At 37.5% G+C, this 17,395-nt stretch overlaps 1 protein-coding gene across 1 annotated transcript; it reads right to left on the reverse strand.

Annotated features, from left to right (window-relative positions):
• Positions 1–476: 476 nt before the first annotated feature.
• On the reverse strand, positions 477–12,056 carry LOC140138070 (sialidase-2-like). Its single transcript, XM_072159916.1, has 8 exons — positions 11,640–12,056; positions 9,799–9,838; positions 5,871–6,041; positions 4,697–4,832; positions 4,290–4,383; positions 3,813–3,899; positions 2,334–2,638; positions 477–1,847 (listed from the first exon to the last, which is right to left on the reverse strand). Exons 1-8 carry the CDS (start codon positions 11,851–11,853, stop codon positions 1,446–1,448), a joined length of 1,449 nt encoding a protein of 482 aa, XP_072016017.1. The 5' UTR covers positions 11,854–12,056; the 3' UTR covers positions 477–1,445.
• Between the last annotated feature and the right edge of the window lie 5,339 nt (positions 12,057–17,395).

Raw genomic sequence — 17,395 nt, forward strand, 5'->3', positions numbered from 1 at the left:
GATATGGAATTTTAAACAGGCCAGACATCAAAAATTGTATGCTGGACAGAGCAGTTTGGAGAGCCATTTAAGGGAGTCCGACTACAAGAGTCGATTTAAGCAAGTAAGCAGCAAGCAATTAATAACTTGAATTAATTAATTGACCTATGTTAACTATACTGTGAGAATCCAATTTGTTCCATTTTATAAATGGATGTATGATCATCAATATGTGCCACTATGTGAAACAGCGAAAATCAACATTTAAGTATAGAAATAGCATCATCCGTCAATAATAATGTGCCGTATGCTTCAGAAACGAGCCGAAAACCCCAAATCTTCCGTGTCAAATAATGACGGATGATGTGGCGTAGGCCGTATGGTACACAAAGACACTGAAAGTTTGACATGCTCCGTTTCAGATAGTGGCATATGTGCGACTTCAAAAACATGGTGAAATCCCCAAGTCTTCTGTTTCACATAGTGGCATATAGCTATTTAAATTACAGTTTAATAGTTAAATCCTTTAACTTCAATTGCAAATGGAATCGGTCCACTCAGAGATAATATTGGAGGAGTACTGACTATGTTGTTAGTAGCATACCCTTCAAACGTGTTTTTCTCAGAAACACATTTTGCATTTTGTATGCATATGTATGCACTATGTGTTGCGACCGAAGATGTGTATCATTGTAATGACAGTGTTAAAATTCTTTCGTCATGCACAGCTGCAAATGTAAACCCGTGAAGTGCTAATTACCTTTATCAGTAGTTAAAAACTTAATATTTCTGCAAGATTAAATAATACTGTGAGAATAGCCTCTTGTTTCAGTTGGAATGTAGTTACCATAGGGAACAAACCAAAGGGTCAACAAAACCCCCAGGACAAAACTATAGTATGTATGCCTTCCTAAAGGCAGTAATTTAGATACTGTTTTTTATTGTATCTCTAAATGTAATGAGGAGTACGGTATCTAAAAGTATACATTATCAGACATAAAATCATGCATGGAATCCAACTAGCTTAACAGATTCATGCAAAAATGAGCAGTTTTTGAGAAAATTACAAAATTTGATTTTACTACTTGACTGCCTCATGGAAGGCATACAGACTATAGTTTCATCTTGTCAAAGTGTCGTCCCGGGGAGTGTAGTACTGTAACTTGCATCTTCCGAGGAACATGTTATTTGTTATCCATTGGGCTATTTCAGTTGAAATCTGCCATTTGTAGATGAGTTGCCTATTCAAGTAATCCAATTTGAAATCCACAGTCCTGTGTGGGAGATCAAGGTCATGTCTTCCATAGGTTGTGTAAGGATTATAACTGGAATAGCCTGATGGAGAGTGAGACTTGGTCACTATGCATGGAAAGTTACTTTTACAGAACTTCAGTTGTTTGGTTTGTTCCCTTATTTAAGTTACTTAATTCCACAAAAGTTACCAAGTGTTTAGTTGTAATGTCACATCATGAAACAATTTGATTTTGTTTTAGTTCTGCCCGTAATTTTGTTGCTTTTACTCCGTTCCGTACATCATCCAAAGTAAATGTCATAAATGACACAGTGCTCACTGTGTCAATGTACCCATTTTCATATACAATTCCAAATCTTGGACCCTGATAATCCTTATTGTTTGCATCATCATATTGCACTAAATCTGAGTAACCACTAGCCAGATCCCATATGGTCCACGGTTTACTCCACGTTTGACAACCATCTGTGCTAAGACGTATTGACATGAATATACGAATAAACGGGTCAGCAGGGTTGGAAAAGAGTACCCATGGCTGTTCCTTGTCAGATGCAGATGATTTGACTTGGCCGTATTTTGTCCAATTTTTAGGTGCTGTAAACCCAAGTGTGCTGCCCTGAAATGACAAATAATTGTAGAATTTGAAGAGAACTACTGAGGAAAAAAGTACTGAACAAAATCTTTTGACATTAGACTTTTTAAAGGTCTCCGTTTGTAGCACTCTGTGGTGACAAATTTGGTTTTTACATTTTGTCCAAAACCAAAATATGTTTGTAGATGAGTTGACTTCTGTCATCATTGCCTGGCAGTATGTGCACATCATATTTTGTTCAGGGCCTGTGGTTTTATAACTCCTGCCACATCACAATAAGGCTATTGAACTGTGCAATGGTTGTATCCAGGGGAGGGGGGTATATGCAGTTCGCTCAAGCATACCGATATACTGGTCCCTTGCCTTTGTTGATAAACATTGAGGTCAACTCATCTACAACATCTTTAAAAATATTTTGTGTTTACTGGGTATGGCCTAAAATAGTATGCAATGGTTATGAGAAAAATATGAGCTTTCTTCAGATGTTACAAAAAGAGACATAATGATTACCTCACATCCTGATGCTACATCACCAATATTCTCAGGTTCTGTCAGTTCCTTGACCAATACAGGACTGCCAAAAGAATCACCTCCATCAGTACTCAATGCTTGTGCCCGAGGCTGACTTTTCGATAGTGTTCGAGAGTTGATGCAGAGAGTATTATTTGCAAGTTCTACAACTGAGGATTCACTTGTGTCTATGGCATGACCTTTGTTATCTTCTGCATATGGTACAAATCCTCCTGGACGCCAATTCTGGCCGTGGTTGTCGCTAACAAACACAACACCATGATCTGTGGTATTACTTTTGTAGGCTATAAAGAAACAAACATACAGTAAACAGATAAACTGAGCTCAAAAAAGAAACTTATATTTTTCACAAGGTCATATCTTGAAATCCTGTCCATCAAATTGAACCAAAATTACACACAGATTTACTTCAAAACTCTACTCTTAACACATGTCAGTAACCAAGCAGTTATCCAACTGACACAACAGCAAAATGCACTGACATGGGACAGCTTCCTGGACCACATTCACAGCCCAGCCCTGTTTCATGAAAAAAGTGCATGAAAAGCAGAAAGCAGCACCGTTTTATCATCTGTGCAAGGATCTTGTGTGCATTCTCACAGATTTTTTGTCCTGGGTGGCAAATGTTGGGCTGTGAAAGTGAAGGAAGTCCAGGAAGCTGTCCCATGACAGTGCATTTTGCTGTTGTGTCAGTTGCACAACTGCTTGGTTACTGACATGTGTTTTGAGTAGAGTATTAAGGTAATCCTGTGTGTAATTTTGGTTCATTTTGATTGACAGTATTTTAAGATATGACCTTGTGATTCACAAGTTGTACAAAATTATAAGTTTCTTTTTGAGCTCAGTTTAGTATAAACCCCAAACATCTGGAAATGAACAAAATCAAGTTTAGTGGTCTGGGGTTATCAATTCTAAATCTTGAGTAACTGTCATTGGTGGCGTCAGAATTTTTTTTTTTTTTTTCAGGGGGCATGGGGGGGGGGGCAAAGTGAATTTCAGGGGGGCAAAATCAACCAATTTTGCCCAAAATTGCCGCAAAAAGTGGATATTTTCGTAACTGGTAATTGTAATTCTTAGTTTGTTTGAAATCTTTTAAGATTAAAATACCTTTAAGCCTTATTGGTGTGGGTATCTTTTCTGAAGATTCCAAAGTTCATAATTGATTGGAGTTGTGCATTGGAGGGGAGGAAATAATACAAAACAACTGATGTAAGTGCTCATCCCTACATTAAAAAATACATTACTAAGAGTCGCCGTTCCAAAGAAAAGAATATATATTCCTGTGATCATGAAACGCAAACCCTATTCACAGTTTCCCAAAACAGGGAACATTCTTCAAGATAATGTGGAGCGATTACAGTAGTATAGGTATATTAGGTATCACTATGTTAGATGCTCTTGGCGCGCAACACCTATCTTTTACTTTCAGATCCCACCTTAACAAGTTTGTATACTTACTTTTATGAGTTGAATTGATTTCTCTGTAGTAATAGTTTCCCTGCATAACCAGTCGTCCAGATTTCATTTGAATTGCATGACCAGGCCCTGTTCAATATTTCAGATATATGTATATAGTAACAGTGCATTGATCAGAAAAATAGCTGATAATATAAAATATAATACTATTAGTAGGGCCTAATACATTGCTACACTATACAATATTATAGAGAGCATTATACTTTCAGGATATCAGGAACTTGTATGATAAAGAGGTGGATCATAATTATTATACACTATACAAATATCTATTTTAAATTTTGAAATGTAAGGGCCTGCATACCATCGTCAAAATAATTTGTAAATGATATGACATTAAGTTATGCATATCATGAAAACACAAATCGATTGGGGGGCTCCCCATGCCCCTATGATGAGTATGATGCTACGCCACTGTTCATCACCTTTGATGATGTCACTAAAAGTAAGCCTACCTACCTGGTGCGTAAAAGATAGGAACAGGGTGCATTCGCCCAAGAGTTTCATCAGTTATGTTGTGTGGTTCGCTCCATGTAACACCCAGATCTTGACTCTGTATAATGGATAAAAAAATACTGGATGAGTGAATCATAAAAAAGTACATTCCCTTTGGTATGTTTAACTTGAAAAAGTTATTTTATCGATCAAAAAGATAAAATTAAATAATATTCGTTGTCTGATTACTGTAGGGCCCCGGTGTAGGGCTACGAGTAAGAAAATGTGAGCGTCATTGAACAGTTGCAAGGAATATTGTTTTGACGATGATTAACCAGCTAGATGCAGCAGATTGCAAATTTTAAGTTTTATATCACTTTATATAAATAATAAAGGAACTGGGTTTTAATAAAAAATATCAATTAACAAACCTTTATGAGGAGGATGGATTGATTATAATGATCTTGTGCTAGAAACATTGGTTCTGTGATGCCAGCAGTGAGTACATTGTATGCAACAAATATCGTGTTTGTATCTTTGTCAACGAATGGAACTGGATTGGCAAGTCTGAAACAAAAGAAGTGAAACATGAAACACGGATTCGAGACCGTAAATGTATTATCATGATTATTACTGCAAGTTAGGCCAAATGGAATGACACAGACCTTTAACATTTTCTGACACCTCCTATTTTATGTATATAACAAAATCGTGTTTTTTTAAATGATATTTTTTAGGTTAATTTTAAACTGAAAATAACAGTGTTCTGTAGCATAATTAAACAAAACAAAAAACACATTAAACTGTGCGTTGAATATCTCATCAACGGAAAAAGATATGAATGTCAAACAAAGACCAAAAGGTGTATTTTAACGTGTTTTATACGTTCCTTAAAAAAAATCAATTTCGACCTCGAGTGGACTATAGCACGTTTTGCATCTGAGCTCTCGGTCGTAACCGGCAGACTGTATCGGCAAATTTCCCATTTCGTTTGTCGCATATAGGCCTACTATAAAAACGCACGCTAAATGTCGAACTAAATTTAGGCCTATATAATATGTCCCTAAAATGATGGTTTTACACACCCTATATCCAGATCCCGTGGTAGGCCTAAACTGATCATATCACTATATCCATAAAGGAAACGAGAGCTTATTATGTAATAGAATCCTCACTATTTGATAACACCAGGTACTCATTTAGATCTAAGATATTCCATAACCTCATCCCCAGTGCACACTATCACCAAAAATGTACAATTGCATGCAAATTGATCAAAATAATTAGTAGGCTTATACACTCATACGACGTACGATATCATAAGCATAGGCATATAATACCTAATTTGCACGAAAGTATGATATTAAAGTATCAGTGTATTGTTTTAAAGTTTGTAAATGTAATCGTTCGTAGCTTGAAAGGCCAAGCGAAAGTGTATGAATTGTGTGTCCATTTATGCGAGGGTCACTCAAAAAGTTATGCCTTATCTCTTATAATTAGGTCTATAGGCTTATTTTGCTTTGATAAAAGGTATGCCTATAGCCTGTATAGTCAGATATGATATAGGACTATGCCTTAAAAACAGTTCAATTATCTTTTTTATACCTTGTTCCATTGATTTTAGCAACCACTGTGAGTGTTTGATCCCAGCTGATCTTGGTACCATTTAGGTGTCCTCTTTTCATGACGATCTGTGATATACTGCTATCTGCCGTTCCTTTACGACCCTCACAAAACACCAAAAACGTTTGCTGGTGATAAACGATGGCGGGAAGTCTGCAAATAAAACCAATTATAAAAATGTTCACATAATTATTAATTTGTATAAGCGCTCTTTAGCAAAGTCATACTGCATTGAATTTACAACCGTATATGACAAAACGAGCGAACATAGTAACTTTTTGCATAAGATTTGCAATTAAAAGATAATTGGCCGTTAGGGCCTACTAATTAAAATGAGGCTATAGTATATGGACAATATAAGTGTGCTCTTTCATTTAATGACATAAAATTTTGAAAAATATTGTAAGGAACATTTGAGGTTTTGACTTTTAAAACCTACATTTTGGTCAAAAATTGTGCTGGGATAGGTCGTTTTCAACAGGTTTACCACATTCGCCTTGCTACACTCATAGAAATTGTTCGTTGGCATTAGGGCCTACTCAGTAAGTTGATGTAAGTCGTTGATGTAAGTAACGCTGACTCGATATCATTATGTTCGTCGCACTCATTTGCACTTACTTTATTGAGTTGTTACAACTCAGAAAATGAAACTAGCCTAGCATAATTTTTTTAAGGTGTGCTGTAGTATACAAAATTTTGCACTGATTACAAAAATAAATATTTGAATACTGCTAAATGTGCAGAAAATGATCCAATTACGTGAATTAAGTAACAAAGTACCAAATTGGAATAACTCAAAACAATAAGTACCAGTAACTTAATATGAACGAGTTACATCAACTTACATGTTGAGTTACAATAACTCAACTAATTGGTTCTTTGAACCTTGTTTATTTTTTTAAGTTCCCTGAACTTGAATTCAGAAGTTGGCAACGACTTACATCAACTTTTTAAGTAATGCCAACAAAGTTGATTAGTTGACGGAACTTTTGAGCTTTTTCAGCATTTTTAAGTTCGGATAACTAAAATGAATTTTGTTTTGGCAACTTTTACACTATTTTTGAGTTGTCCAAACTTACTCCTTTGCGCCAACAAGGCGAACAAGTCATTTCTATATGAGTGTATAAACATTCAATTGCGTTATCTGTTGACCTAATGAAAAACGTGTTTTTAGGGGGAAGTGTTAGCTTTCATTCGATATCAAAACATTCTGATTGGATGAAGGGAACGCTTGAAGTTTTGACAAAAACCAATCACAGATTTCTATTTTCCACTAGATCTTACACAGCTCTGCACTATGCACTCAACCGTGTAGTAAAACATATAGCCTGCGTAGAGTCTAGACTCGCTGTGCTTGGAAATGTCTGTGTGCTCGGGTGTATCGAGGTGGAGACTGCGTAGAGGTATTTATAAGGGAATCGAACCTTATAGGTCAAGCCCGGGAGGTCAAGTTTTGCTGCATCTAACCATCGAGATAAAATCGCCCCCCCCACTATAGTTGCGCAATTGACTAGCTCTTAGTCTTCTTTATATTGTGCCTGATAATCTCATATCAATTATTTTTAACTTAAGGGAAGGGGTATGAACGTTTGGACAGTATTTATTGTGGGACATTAGAGCACATCAGACATATCGAATCGCATTCTGAATACGAAGAATGTCCTTCTGATATCAAATAATTTTGATTTTTTGAAATTCGCAATGTAACATTATTTCACTGCTGCAGTATTTTTGAAATTGGGGCATATATTGTGGGGAATGGGGACACTCAAATCTTAGGGCAAATCGAGAATGAGATTTCTACTTATATTAGGGATGACCATCATAATTTCATGTTGCCCCTTTTGCTACAAAAGATTGTTTTCTGGGAAGAACTCATCAACAGAAGTATTTTGGTGGTTAAATGGTCAAAATCGGTCAAAAACTTTTCGAATTATGAATTTTCAAAGTTTCCCATTCTGACCGGTCATTGGAACGAAATAAATTGACAAAGTCTAAATATAGCAATGTGAGCAAAATTGGTATAAGCATATATTTACCTTTTTATATTTCTTTATTTTAATATATATGCAAACATGAAACAAGCATATTGTGAAAGTATCAAAGGGTTTCTTATGAAATGGCACTTTACTAGTCAATAGCATTAAGTATTTCTTCAAACCGAGGCACTGAAATCATGCTTTTAGAAAACATTTGCCAAAAATCATCCATAATGGCCAAAGTGGCACAAAATCAAAAGTCCAGGTGAACTTTTTTTCCACAACAATATACACTACACATAAGAAAAATACTAATGTACTACAAGGGATTTTCAACATAGGAATCCAAACAATCAAGTACCAACATGCACAGCTTTGTCCTGATATCACTTCTGGGGTTTTAACAAAATGTGTAACCTCTATTGTGATTGGCAGCAGCATAAGGTATCTCTTTGATAGCTGTAAATGCCCAGCCATTCAGCAAGTGGCTAATAACTGACCTTGATAGGCTTGAATGAATACTGTCATGTGCTACAAAACCATCACACTCCAGGGCCTGGTCACTTTATATGCTACAGGGAGCACAGTACTTTAACAATGGAGTGAAAGATTCATTATTGATTAGGCGCGTATTTTAAAAGTACAGCTCCTGTGCGTGTATAGCAGCAAGTCAGTGCAGATGGTATAAATATAAGAAAATGTTTAGGGTTGAGATCAGGTGAATAATACAACAAATGAGCATGAAACTTCACATTTATGTTCAGAAAGGTGTCTATTTAACATGATTCGAAAGGTGTTTGGAAATTCCAAAGGGAAGCTGGTGATTTAATTTTTAACTCGAGATCTACTTGTCCGTTTTTTTTCCTTTTTACAGAGGGTATGCTAGAGGTAATAACAACAACTCTGCCAAATTACAGCTCAGTAGGTCAAGGTGTTCACCTGATCTTATTCATCTGAATATTTTGTGCCATTCTGAGCAGTGCTGCACTGGGCCACTGGCAATTAAGCGCACTGTGGCGATGGACCAATTTTGATTCACACTTACAGAAAAACCAAATAAGTTATGATGCTGTAATTTGCAGGATAGTTACAAAACATAATTGGCATTAACATCTCCAATTTTAACAGAAAATTATGAAAAATAAAAGAATGAGCTCAATTTAGAAATGTCTGTGCAAGCAGTGCACAGTTGAGCTCCCTGCATGTCTATGGGACTGTTCTAATCAAGTTGATGGTATGGTTCATTGGTCATCCCTACTTATATAATGTTCAATCGATTTTGAAAATGTGTAAGCCGTAGTAATCAATATTTTGTTGAATCGTGGGATCACACAAATTAGATACAAGTGCTTTCCACTACTTTGCTGACCGCGAATCGCGGAAGCTACTTTGTCGAGAGACCCCCGAAAGTCATGAAAGTAGCTTAGATAAAGTGATAAAGGGACTCCTGATTTTCAAGACAACGGCAAGAGATATTTCAAGAAGACCTATTATATCGGATTAAATGGGCGCCCAAAATAGGCTCAAAAGTAATTTTCCGGCTGTGAAATTTTTGGTGTTGCGGGGGGGGGGGGGCTACTCAAATGAAGCGTAATTCTATGCATGCTGGGTATTCTGTGTTCACTTCTTTCCTAAGCCATGCATTATCGTATCGAAAGGCACAAAGGGTATCAAGGCCTGGGTGCGGACCCCAGGAGTTACGCCACTGACCGGCCCCATATTCTAAGAGGCCGGTGGCCCGCCCCACCCTCTAGCAAAACAACTTAACAGGAAACCTTTTCAGATACGGTGAAAATTGTCGATTTCAACCCCCTTATTTGCAAAAGTTCTGCCATTTAGCCGCCCATCACAACCCTTCTTCACCTTTAATAATCTTAAAACAATAACCCATAAGTTTGAATACTGTTAGCAATTGGGTATGAAGTACTTACCGGTAAACGGCAAATCCCTCGCTATTCTCATGAAAAAGGTCTGAAATGAAGATTTAATTAATAAACGTAACAGTTATGCAATATTAATATAAATAATAATAATAAATTAATCATGTTAATAATACATTTTGGAATATATGCCTACTAGTACGCAGTGCGAATTTGTCAGTCGTGGTGGTGATCACAGTAAAACTAGCTTATCATTGAGTTGTGCAGCACTGAGAGGATGTGTTTGAGCTCGGGAGGTATGCTCGACCTTGGAGGTGATGAGTAGGCCCTATACGCCTTTCAATAGGCCCCCTTTTCTGAAGTTGAAATTTAAGTCCTAGTCGATGCCCTCCTTTTTGAATGGTTTGGCTAGCCATGGCGCCCTTTTTTTCTTTATTTATAGAATCCAGCATCAAATGCAAAAGGTTTCAACAATTTAAGTTCTAGTATTGCAGTTGAACTCACAAGCAAGCACCACCGGGGGGCACATCCGGGGGGCACATCATAAACTTTTTGGTGGGTATGCTCCCCGGATTTTTGAGGTGGTGGGTCTTTGGGAGCTGCTAGCTGTCGACGCGGCGTAAATAAAGGGTCTTTTGGAGCTGCGACTCAGCTCAGTGGGCTTTCTTTTTGGCTTTCTGGTTGAAATTCGCCTGAAAAAACCTCAGAAATGTGAGGAATTAGTGCATGGGTCTTAGAGCTGAAATGATCAACATCAACTGTCTTTCAGCGCTCTGTTTTGGTAAAAAATCTTGGTCTTTCGGAGTGTGCGGTCCAAAAACGGGAGGGGGGGGGGCATACCCGTATGGTCATTTCCCCAGGGGCATCACCACAAGCATTACATTACACAACTTGACGCATGTGTACCGTACTAGGCCCAAATACGGGGCGGCATGGCTGGGGCGGGAGCGCCACGGGCACAGTATGCCGGCACTGCCGCGGCCGCCCACCGGGGATTTATAACTCAACCGCCATAAATTTTACTGTGATCACCATCACGACTGATCCGCACAAGCATATTCCAGATCACACGAGCATATCCACCCACCACCCCGGGCCATAGGCTACACGGGAGCCTACACCACCACCACGAGTACACTTTATACCAACGGCGTAGGCCTACACACACACACATATCACACCAACCCACACCAAACATGATCTGACTGCTGTCAATCTACTATTGAATCGGTGAACGACCTTGTCTTTGGATTCTAAACTTGAACTTCTTACTGTTGTAGTTATCAATAAGTAAACGAAATACTTATGTGAAGATACGCGGATTTGACAAGAGTAAACCTATTGAACTTTTGCAAAGTGCGTCGGTGTGTCTACTGACTGGTCGATTGTTGAACATGTTACATGATAAATGCGATAAAACCATAAGCAAATACTATATTTAGTACTTGTAACTCGAAATAGTAACATGTGTAAATTGGTATACATTATATTTAAGACGGGAGTAAAAAGGACTCGAAGCATGATTTAAGGGTTGTGCCATAAATCCCCCTCTCTCGGCCTGCCAAAATCTTTGCCCCCCCTACCAAATTTTAAATGGTCTGTTGCGATCGCAAAAGTGGCATATTTAAGCGTTTCCGTAGGCCCTACTGTTTTCCAAAGCCTTAAAGAGCATTTAGGCGCTCCATGAATGCGTACCAAAAATCGCTCCCCTCATTCTTGCCCCCTCCCCCCATGTTACCTTCTCACCAGGGCTCATAATTATTGCGAATCCCCTACATGGTTGGGCCCCGGGTTGGGCTAGGATATAGGCCTACAATAATTATAACATGTATTATGTTCATGCATAATTATGGTTATATTTAAAAACAATTAGATAAGAGTGAAAAACTTACCGTGTGATGTAGTTGTGAGTTGAATACCCTCCCCTTTCACAGATGTTGTAGCATTTTGTATAATATTCAAATTATAAACTACACTCTCATCAGCAGAATTCTCGTTGGTTTCTTCAACTACTGATGATATAAATGAAGTCCAAATAGCAATAGAAATCAGCAAAGTAGTAGATATAACTACTATTAAAATTGGTATAAACTTGATTGAATTCATATTGAGCGTCCTTGTAGTAAAATAGCCCTATACTTAACGCGTCGACGTCTAAGGGCCTTCTGAGTTTTCCTTACACCAACAACAGAGCAACAAATGACCAAAGACCTTTTATTCAAGAGCTTTCACGGCCGGCGCTTAAGAATGACAATTGAATTACAAAAACGGAACTTTGACCTTGTGTTTTATCAATGAACACCGTGACGATCATGCGATCCACTCAGTCGTATGATTTGAAGTTCCGCAGCGATAGAGTATTTTACTAGTTCTCAGCATTTGAGTGACTAACGCTTAGTCATATAGGGTGCTTCAACTTGAGAAAGTTACGTTACTATGGTAATGGTGTAAATTGTGATTTATCATGTTTATACACGGGCTGTATAAACCAAAAAATATATGTACAGTTTTATTTCGAAGCAAAGAATAAAAAACACATTCATGATCATCTACCATAAGAACTTGAGTTGGTTTCATTTAATAGTTAAGTTATGTACGATTATCTATGAAAAAGGGTCCAAAAAAACAAGTTGGACCACTCCCACCAATAATCAAGCCCACGTAAAACTGCATGTTTGGAATTGTTAAGTCATTAGTGCGCAAAACAAAAGAAAATAACCCGTTTCTTGAAGTATACTTTTATTTCATTGGAAATATATTTTATTTATTTTAATTACATAGAGTTCGTGGTAAAAACCAGAAATGAGAGGAATTGGCAATTTAAGGGTCTTTCAGAGCTGAAATTATCAAAATCTGGGATCTTTCAGCGCTGTTTTGGTAAAATTTAGGGGTCTTTTGAAGCTGTGCGGTTAAAAAATTCCGGGGGGAGTATATAGCATATAACATATAGACATTAATACTACAGGAAAATATATGGCATTGCGGTTTTTTTTATTCTGAAATAAAAATGTTACTGTATAATTATTTTTTATTACAGATTGTATGTATTATTTGAAAACAATACTATAGAATTACTAAATTAAATGTTGAGAATCGTGCCCGGAAATACCACTGAAAAGACAGGAACTGGTTAATATATGAGTTTATCAGATCACAGATAAGATTAATTAGTAGGCCTAGAACTCGAACTCGGTGTGTTAAACATGAACGAGCGACATCGTTGGACAATTAACCCTCTTCAACGCTCGTCCTGGAAATGGGGGGAATTAAATTATTTTAAGGGGTGTTAATTGTTAGGTCCTATGGCAGGCTTTCCGGTCGTATGGTTCCGCATGTAGACCTGCAGCAGATGGGGATTATGCTCCAGGTCTTTAGCTTCACTTGAAAACTCCCAAAACTGTAGAGGCGGCTCTTTAGCCTTAACTTTTGACAAATTTCTTTGCTCGATTTCTTAGCTTAACTTTTGACAAATTTCTTAGCTCGATAACCTACTTAGTTCACTAGATCCAAGCCGTAAATATATTGACATTTCTTTTTAGAAGCCCATATTTCCCGGAAATCAGTTCTCTGTTCCCCAAATGTCGGCGCCGCACACCACTATCAAAATGAACCTTAAGCCCCCCCCCACACACACACACAAACACACTGGAAGGTGAAGAAAGATAGGAACCCCGCCTGGAGAAACCACTACGAAAAAAGTCGATTTTAACTTGAGCATTACAGTATGCCTATCCAGGGATGTGAGATACTCTCACATCCCTGTCCTATCCATCCTGTGATTTTCCTTTCATCGTATTGGTATCTTTTGTGTTTTTAGCCCATTGACATGTCATACAACCAACCGTGCAAATAATTATAGCCTACACCTCCCATCAACACCTATTCCACATGTGGAGGAACACACACAAAATGGTGCAATTTCGTAAATACACACCCCTCACCAGTAACGTAGCCAGGATTTTAGTACACACCCAGACATAAGGCAGGTAATTATGGGTTCCCAGCAAACACAAAACGTTTTGGACATCATTCGCAAAAGGTTATAAAAGGTTGTCAGAAAACGTTTAAATGTCGGGTTATATAAAGGGTATATTAAGAGTATAAAACGTTTTCATAACCTTAAAAAACATTTTTAGATTATCTAGTGCTCAGCAAACAAAAATGTTTTTCAGAAAACGTTTAAATGTCGGGTTATGTAAAGGGTATATTAAGAGTATAAAACGTTTTCATAACCTTAAAAAACATTTTTTTGATAATCTTTTGCTCAGCAAACAAAAATGTTTTTCAGAAAACGTTTAAATGTCGGGTTATGTAAAGGGTATAAACACGTTTTAATAACATTCCAAAAATATTCTTGAAAACTTGGTACAAAACATTCTACACAGAATGTTATTTTGGGGTTGGAAAAATATTTTGCGAAAAATGTTAGCCCAAAATATTTTCAATAACGTTTTAAAAACGTTTTCATTACCTTTGTATAACCGGACATTTAAATGTTATTAAAAGGTTTTGAATAAAACATTTTAAGAACGTGTCTGTGTTTGCTGGGTTCAAATATTTTAACATAATGTTATTTAAGTATTGACACAATATTTGGCAAAGATGTTTGCAAAAATAGTTTACAATAACATTTTTTGAAAACATTTAAAAATATTGTTGTAGTGTGTTTTCATACAAAACGTTTTAAAACGTTATCATGAACTTTATATAACCCGACATTTTAATGTTATTAAAACGTTTTTACCTAAACCAAAAGCCAAAATATAACTTATTTAAAACGTTTTTAAAACGTTTTTGTGTTTGCTGGGTTGTTTTCATTGGTGTTAGCAAGTAAGACATCAAGGTAGACTTTCCTGTCTCTGGATCTTCTCATTCCTAGATCCATTCATTTAACACCGTACATACATATAAAGGCACCCCACATACCCAGACATAAGACAGGTGATTATGGGTTGTTTTCATTGTTGTTAGCATGTATGACATCAAGGTAGACTTTCCTGTCTCTGGATCTTCTCATTCCTAGATCCATTCATTTAACACCTTACATACATATATAGAGGCACCCCACACACCCAGACATAAGACAGGTAATTATGGGTTGTTTTCATTGGTGTTAGCAAGTAAGACATCAAGGTAGACTTTCCGGTCTCTGGATCTTCTCATTCCTAGATCCATTCATTTAACACCTTACATACATATATAGAGGCACCTCCACACACCCAGACATAAGACAGATAATTATGGGTTGTTTTCATTGGTGTTAGCAAGTAAGACATCAAGGTAGACTTTTCTGTCTCTGGATCTTCTCATTCCTAGATCCATTCATTTAACACCGTACATACATATATAGAGGCACCTCCACACACCCAGACATAAGACAGGTAATTATGGGTTGTTTTCATTGGTGTTAGCAAGTAAGACATCAAGGTAGACTTTCCTGTCTCTGGATCTTCTCATTCCTAGATCCATTCATTTAACACCGTACATACATATATAGTGGCACACCACACACCCAGACATAAGACAGGTAATTATGGGTTGTTTTCATTGGTGTTAGCAAGTAAGACATCAAGGTAGACTTTCCTGTCTCTGGATCTTCTCATTCCTAGATCCATTCATTTAACACCGTACATACATATATAGAGGCACCACCACACACCCAGACATAAGACAGGTAATTATGGGTTGTTTTCATTGGTGTTAGCAAGTAAGACACCAAGGTAGACTTTACTGTCTCGGGATCTTCTCATTCCTAGATCCATTCATTTAACACCGTACATACATAATATAGTGGCACCCAGCACACCCAGACATAAGACAATTGATTATAGGCTGTTTTCATTGGTGTTAGCATGTAAGACATCAAGGTAGACTTTCCGGTCTCTGGATCTTCTCATTCCTAGATCCATTCATTTAACACCTTACATACATATATAGTGGCACCCCACACATAAGACAGGTAATTATAGGCTGTTTTCATTGGTGTTAACAAGTAAGACACCAAGGTAGACTTTCCGGTCTCTGGATCTTTTCATTCCTAGATCCATTCATTTAACACCGTGCATACATATAATTATAGCGACACCCCACTCACCCAGACATAAGACCAATTATGGGCTGTTTTCATTGGTGTTAGCATGTATTACATCAAGGTAGACTTTCCTGTCTCTGGATCTTCTCATTCGTAGATCCATTCCTTTAACACCTTACATACATATATAGAGGCACCCCACACACCCAGACATAAGACAGGTAATTATGGGTTGTTTTCATTGGTGTTACCAAGTAAGACATCAAGGTAGACTTTACTGTCTCGGGATCTTCTCATTCCTAGATCCATTCATTTAACACCGTACATACATATATAGAGGCACCACCACACACCCAGACATAAGACAGGTAATTATGGGTTGTTTTCATTGGTGTTAGCAAGTAAGACACCAAGGTAGACTTTACTGTTTCGGGATCTTCTCATTCCTAGATCCATTCATTTAACACCGTACATACATATATAGACGCACCCCACACACCCAGACATAAGACAGGTAATTATGGGTTGTTTTCATTGGTGTTAACAAGTAAGACACCAAGGTAGACTTTCCGGTCTCTGGATCTTCTCATTCCTAGATCCATTCATTTAACACCGTACATACATATATAGAGGCACCACCACACACCCAGACATAAGACAGGTAATTATGGGTTGTTTTCATTGGTGTTAGCAAGTAAGACACCAAGGTAGACTTTACTGTCTCGGGATCTTCTCATTCCTAGATCCATTCATTTAACACCGTACATACATAATATAGTGGCACCCAGCACACCCAGACATAAGACAATTGATTATAGGCTGTTTTCATTGGTGTTAGCAAGTAAGACACCAAGGTAGACTTTCCCGTCTCTGGATCTTCTCATTCCTAGATCCATTCATTTAACACCGTACATACATATATAGTGGCACCCCACACACCCAGAAATAAAACAGGTAATTATAGGTTGTTTTCATTGGTGTTAGCAAGTAAGACATCAAGGTAGACTTTCCTGTCTCTGGATCTTCTCATTCCTAGATGCATTCATTTAACACCTTACATACATATATAGAGGCACCTCCACACACCCAGACATAAGACAGGTAATTATGGGTTGTTTTCATTGGTGTTAGCAAGTAAGACATCAAGGTAGACTTTCCTGTCTCTGGATCTTCTCATTCCTAGATCCATTCATTTAACACCGTACATACATATATAGAGGCACCCCACACACCCAGACACAAGACAGATAATTATGGGTTGTTTTCATTGGTGTTAGCAAGTAAGACATCAAGGTAGACTTTCCTGTCTCTGGATCTTCTCATTCCTAGATGCATTCATTTAACACTGTACATACATAGAGGCACCCCACACACCCAGACATAAGACAGGTATTATGGGTTGTTTTCATTGGTGTTAGCAAGTAAGACATCAAGGTAGACTTTCCTGTCTCTGGATCTTCTCATTCCTAGATGCATTCATTTAACACCTTACATACATATATAGAGGCACCTCCACACACCCAGACATAAGACAGGTAATTATGGGTTGTTTTCATTGGTGTTAGCAAGTAAGACATCAAGGTAGACTTTCCTGTCTCTGGATCTTCTCATTCCTAG

The sequence above is a fragment of the Amphiura filiformis genome, chromosome 17 (genome assembly GCF_039555335.1).
Source record: "Amphiura filiformis chromosome 17, Afil_fr2py, whole genome shotgun sequence".
Taxonomy (NCBI): Eukaryota; Metazoa; Echinodermata; class Ophiuroidea; order Amphilepidida; family Amphiuridae; genus Amphiura; species Amphiura filiformis.

What these genes read in the sequence shown, in the direction of transcription:
- LOC140138070 (XM_072159916.1), bottom strand. Translation starts at nt 11,853, where the DNA reads ATGAATTCAATCAAGTTTATACCAATTTTAATAGTAGTTATATCTACT. An exon ending in GAGGGATTTGCCGTTTACCG is followed by an intron (nt 6,042 to 9,798) that starts GTAAGTACTTCA and finishes TTTTATTTGCAG; the next exon opens with ACTTCCCGCCATCGTTTATC. An exon ending in GCTAAAATCAATGGAACAAG is followed by an intron (nt 4,833 to 5,870) that starts GTATAAAAAAGA and finishes CTTTTGTTTCAG; the next exon opens with ACTTGCCAATCCAGTTCCAT.